The sequence below is a fragment of the Perca flavescens genome, chromosome 17 (genome assembly GCF_004354835.1).
Source record: "Perca flavescens isolate YP-PL-M2 chromosome 17, PFLA_1.0, whole genome shotgun sequence".
Taxonomy (NCBI): domain Eukaryota; kingdom Metazoa; phylum Chordata; class Actinopteri; order Perciformes; family Percidae; genus Perca; species Perca flavescens.
The window spans coordinates 25,874,923-25,880,922 of record NC_041347.1 but is presented as its reverse complement, the minus strand read 5'-3'; the positions used below and the strand labels follow the sequence as shown (position 1 = coordinate 25,880,922).

Below are 6,000 nucleotides of genomic sequence, written 5' to 3'. Positions count from 1 at the left end.
TATCAGCAGATGAATTGATTAAAACACACTAACACTTCATTTGATTCTATAGGTTGTTTTTTTTAAGCCCCACTTATAAAACATTTAAATCATTTTAAACACTCACTCACTCACATTCAGCAGGCTGCAGATTCTTCACAAGGACCAGCTGTTTGGTCCGTTAGCTCAAATATAAGAAAGAGGGAACATTATCGTGTCACACTATCCTTTAGTGGATATTAAATATTCAACAGTAAAACAAAATCAGCTTGTGGTTATAAAGCACCAAAATTTGAATTATTCTTTTTATATTATACTTTCTTAAGATATGAACTTGTGCACAACATTAAGCTCTTTCATTGACCATTAGAGAAGGGAGCTTACAGGTAAGTATCACTGTTTGAAGAAAAAATCATCATGCATGCTTAAAATGTCAATTATGAAGCCTACACTACAAAAAAGTTGCCCTGAATTTGTTTTATTGCCTATAGATGGTGCAGGTTGACCTGGAAATGCAGCTTTGCAACTGATATAAACTGGACCTGGAATCAGGTTCACATCAAAGTAATTGTGTTTTATTTTGGAATTGGCCTTTTTAGCTCTAAAATGAGGATGAGTAATTAAACAGCTCTAAATCCTGTAAAAGCATCACTTTTTTACCTAGTGGACCAGTGCTCTTAGAGAAAAGCACCCTTTTAAGTAGACAAAAGCAAACGTGTTACTAATAATATGTATGTAATATCTGTTCAATTCAAGTGTCCCAGTTAGCCATGACAGTGAGTGTGACAATGAGCCAGAATGTACAATAGCAGGACCCTGAAAGCAAAGCAGCTAACCATGATTCAGCCATCATGAACTTCTAAATTTGTGCTTTTCCCACTGAGACGTGTCGACATGTCTTAAACTCTTTAGTCCGTCACAAATAAACACCACAAGGTCCCCAAATGTTTGAGTTCTTTCTTTTTAATGTGTTAACATGTCATCTCATAAATCTGTTACACTTCTGAAACAAAATATAGGCAATTATACAGTATGTAAAACAAACCCATTTTTATTTTACACTATATACATTTTATAACGTGTGCATTGCATTATGAAAACAAAAGACAAAGGTGATGTCAAAGCTACAGAACAGAGGAGGCTTATTGTGTTTTGTTTTATATTGGGAGGATCAAACAGCTTTAGCAAATAACTCATCTGTGTTTACTTTAATCTGCTCGGAGCCCCAGATAGATGGGGTTTACTACACGGACACTATGAGAGCCATAAAGAACCGAATGCCAATTTACTTATCTTTCATTAACATTCAAGACATGAACATATCACGTGTCTACATCATCTTTAAACAATCCCTTTGAATTACTTTCACACATCATTTGACCCAGGAGTAGTTGAGCTCGTAAAACAAAATGGACTTTTTAAACAGTTTAGCACAATGGAAGGCCATGTTGGCATCTGCTTCAGGGGAAGATACATAGATTAAGATTAAGCAAAATTAGAAGCCATGGAAGCAACATTCAATCCCACAGCTATGATACAGGATGGGTTTTAATTTAGGCTTGAGATATTATAATTAAAAAGGAATTGGATATTTCAGGAAAGAGAGAAAACCTTAAAAAAGAAGCTATAAGTCGTTTTCAATGGAATCTCCAATTCATTTTGTCTTCATGTGTTTTAGTAAATTGTATTCATTTCTCATCTTCTGATCATTGACATACGTCAACGGAGAGGACAAAGATATTTTAACAAGAGTTTTAGAGAAGAGGTTTTGTTTACCATTAACTTTATACGCTGTGGATGGCTGTCCTTTTGAATCAGACATATATTTTTTCTTTCATCTAGGACATATGAGGTAGACTATCTAAACTTGGCCATAAAATGTTCATTTCAACATATTTTGCCATTACATTTAAAAATGTAAAATATATGTTTGACATCAACCGATCTCTAATTTATATGAATGTGTGATAAAAAAAATTCCCCAAAAACTATGATGAACCGGTAAGGAAGAAAGGAATCAATCAAATCAACTGAATTGAGCATAAATATGAAAATTGATTAATTAATGATTGGCAATGTCAATGCGAGCCTATTGAGTATGCTGGGTAGCACTCCCATGTTTTTGACACTGAAAGAACAAATTGATAAGAAAATAGTTTTGTTAAATAACCTGACTGTGAATAAAACTTGGTTGCAGCACTCAATCTATGACACGTTTCTATTAATGGGTGTTGGCTAAAAGCACATATATTAGCACGATCGTCTGGGGTAGTGAGTTTCTATGAAGGGCACCACATCAGGGAATACATGTTCCACTCCAAACTCAATACATGGCAATTAAGTGTGCTATCTTCATGTCTTATAGGATTCATATTTCTGACATTTGTTTTCCAGGTGCAAAGCAACACTCTGTGGGCATTTTATACAAGAAAAGTGTGCACAGGCGATTAAAAAAAAACAAATGTACACAAATAATTGATATCCTCACAGTGGATTCAAGCTCTCTAAACTTCACTAAACTAGCCCTGTTTTAGCTACTTCGCCACAACAGTGCAATAAAGCAGCAGGAGCTGGAATCCAGTGCGAGGATCTGTTTAAACCCCATGAAAGCATAATGAAATAGTGTGTAGGGTGTGATTCCTGTCACTTAACGTTTGGAGGAGGGACATGCTGCCATGTTGGTAAAGTGACAAAAAAAAACAGGTTGAGATTATGACTTTCTGAGCAGTGGAAGGAAAGCTTTTACAAAAAAGATTTTACATTCTTTTCTTAAATTGTCCCCCAACATGGCGACGTGTCTCTTTTAAAACCACCTCAGTAACACTCAGTGACACATCTAAAAAGAGCTGAAATGTTGTCCTCCATTAATAAATCTTCCATTAACTCCGTAGGTAGAACATTTGAAAACTTTGTAATTGTTGCCGTTGCTATTGTGTCAATTGGATTTCAGTTTAGATGTTGGCAGTTCAGTAACTTTTACATTTTATTTTACACGTGTTGTTTTTGTTTGGATAGATACGGTATATTTGGTAGCTGGTTGGTTTACTTATAAGCTTATACCTGTGTTTCTATAGAGAAAATGAAGAAATGAATGAGAAACTGACTCTTAGAAAGTGGCCCACTTGAAAGATGAACCCAAACGTTTCAGCTCTTAAAAGATCTCAGGTTTAGCGATGTTGTCTCAGTTAAATTTGGCTAAACTAGCGTTCACATCCTCTGAAGCAACCTCTAGTGTCACAGCTTGTAAAGACTGGTAGTGTACAGCCACATGTAGACTCTCCTACACACCACGCAGTGCACATCTACATGCATGTAGTGATCTCTTATACAGATGCCGGCCTTTAAAAAAGTCACAGCAATGAAGGCCAAAGTTAAAAACTTCTCCAAATATGACTAAAAGGACTACAACATTTGGACTTACACAGAAGTTCAATTTCCTGCCTAGTAGAGGCTAGTGCTAAGCTCGGGCCTTTAGCTCTTTATTTTACTCTGTACAGTTAGTGTGTCCATGCTTAATAGATCGGTTTCAAGCAGAATTTTAAAACAATTTGTGGCGTTTTTCTTATCCACTTTGGAGTACCATATGGGAAAAGTTTTCTGTCAAAACTTTCTGTTAAACTGTTCCAGATTATTCATAGTGAAATATATTAAACCACTGTAATTGTTTTAACCGAACAGCTCCTTGCACTTCTATATGGTGCAAACTCTACCCCTATGAAATTCCACAGAAGTTCAATGCTAGAAATGATGGCTTACAGTGAATATATATCCCAGGTCTACTGAATAAATATAAATGATGTGTCCTTCTGTGTAAATTCAGCTTCTTTTTTCTATTGGTTTTTAATATCTGTTGGTGCTCTTTTCAAGTGGCCTCGGGCGGAAAAACAACTGTCACGTGTTCAAGACCAGATCTGTACATGACGCACTTGTATGTGCATATTCTACGTCTACGCACACACACATACACACACACACATACTGTGCATACACACAAGGTCATATATTATAATGACATCACATTAGTTTATCAAATACCTTTTTCTCTGTGCAAATTTGTAACACCAGTGGTTTGATAAAAAATAAAAAAATAGCAAAATAAAAAAAAGATTTTTGATTAAAACAGCGTTAAAAAAACAAAACAAAGGGAGGATGTCAAAACAAAAGAATGAGCAAAACTTAAATGAGCAGTATTTGTAACGTCCGTTGCCCCGACGACTGTCGCCTATGGTGCAAACGAGCAGGAAGTTTCGCAGGTGACAGATGAGACGTGAAAATGACCAATACGCGCTGCTTCCTGTGTTTGCTCAGTTCAATACTGAGCTCCAGATTATTAGAGTAATATCGGATTGCTAAAGCTGTCCACCTGAGGAGACTGCGGGGGGTCTTTGCTTCCGGACCCTCGTCACAGGATCGGGGGAACAAGGAAGTGAACTTACTGCCCCGTCAATCCTCCTCCTCCACGCCTGTCTGTCTCTCCGTTTGTCTCCACAGTTGTACAGAGCAACTATACACACGCCTATCTACATGACCAGTCTTTTTAGTGTTTGTCTCTCTCAAAAAAATACTACATTTATATTTACAACAATTAAATAGAGGTCAATTAAGCACTTGTGTGGTGTTGTGACGGGATATTGGAATTCGATGCTAGCAGAGGTGGCAAAGCTTTTTAGTCGGTTTTCTCTTTTCTTTTTTTTCTTTTCTTTTTTCATCCTTTTTAAAAAAAACAAAACAAAACAGGAAAGCCATCCTTGTTGTTAAAGTTACATCATGCCACAATAAATAAAGGTGGAGTAAAAAGAGGGAGGAAAGGAAAGAGGGCGAAAGGACAATGAAAGAGAGAAAGGTTTTCTGTGCAAGATGGCTCTTCTGTGAAGCTTTAGCGCAAGAAGCATTAGTAGTAGTATGTGTAGAACTAGTAGTAGAAGTAGTGTTGATGTCAGACTTCTGTGCTGGATGCGGTTTCCCCAGGGTGCAGTATGAAGGGGGAAAAGGTGGGATGGTATCAGGAAGGACGTCGCTCGACTGAGGTGCAGATTCCCTCGGCTATCTCAACCTAAACTGGCCTCAGACCGGCAGTTTTAACCCTGGCCCTGTCAGAAACAGCTCCACAACCCGCTGCCCTACTACAACACGCTTAACTAATACACATGTAACTGTAACCGCGGTGCATTTTTAAACGTCTGCGACTGGGAATCGACATCTGCACCCGTGAACAGCTCATCTCCCAGTTACACAGGAGGTTGGGTGGGTTAATGGTTAGGTTGGGCCAAGTGTGTCTCCCGTAGGCTGTTTAGAGAGTGTGTTTATGTGCGGATCTGTGTCTGTCTGTGTGTGTGTGTGTGTGTGTGTGTGTGTGTGTGTGTGTGTGTGTGTGTGTGTGTCTGTCTGTCTCAGTAGCTGTTTTCATGGCCTGCCAGGATGTAGAGGTTGCTGTGGGCTGTAGGGTTGTCTGTAGGCCTGCTCTCCAGCACCACCACCCTGCAAGACAAACACACATGCACCATCCAGTTTAGTTTCAAAACATGAATCAGTCTTTATTTCACCTTTAAATCCCAGACAAAGGATCAGCCCAGTCTGCTTCTGGCAAAATTAAATACAACACTGAGTAAAATAAGAAGAAATTGTAAAGACCCAGGAGTTATTGTAGCAATATGTAGAGACAGCCAGAAACCCACACAGGATATGGTCCGAGCCTGTAAAGCCCTGTGATTTGGAAAAGGGCAGCAGAGGGAGATGACTTGCTCGGACACTAAACCCTTCACAAAGTACACTTTTCACTGAGGAAAACGGTAAGAAAGCCAGTAATAATATTTTAAGATTGACCCAAAGGCTCACACACTCACACATCATAACATTGGAACTCTAAAAGGGACTCAGCTGCTCAGTAATGACACAATAAACACCAAAAATGATCCATTCCCTACAAAGGTTGTTCTTGGTAATATTTTGTGCAGGTTTTACCAATCCCTGACACAAACCCAGATGCACAGCATTTGACTATAGAGCTACTACAACATCTCA

At 38.3% G+C, this 6,000-nt stretch overlaps 1 protein-coding gene across 7 annotated transcripts in view; it reads right to left on the bottom strand.

Annotated features, from left to right (window-relative positions):
• Window positions 1-4,854: 4,854 nt before the first annotated feature.
• LOC114571755 (mitogen-activated protein kinase kinase kinase kinase 3) overlaps window positions 4,855-6,000 on the bottom strand; it is a 59,909-nt gene continuing 58,763 nt past the window's right edge. For all 7 annotated transcript variants that reach the window (XM_028602916.1, XM_028602917.1, XM_028602920.1 and 4 more), the window contains one exon: window positions 4,855-5,457. In XM_028602916.1, coding sequence (XP_028458717.1) covers window positions 5,370-5,457 — 88 coding nt within the window. In that variant the 3' untranslated portion in view covers window positions 4,855-5,369. The remainder of the gene's footprint in view (window positions 5,458-6,000) is intronic.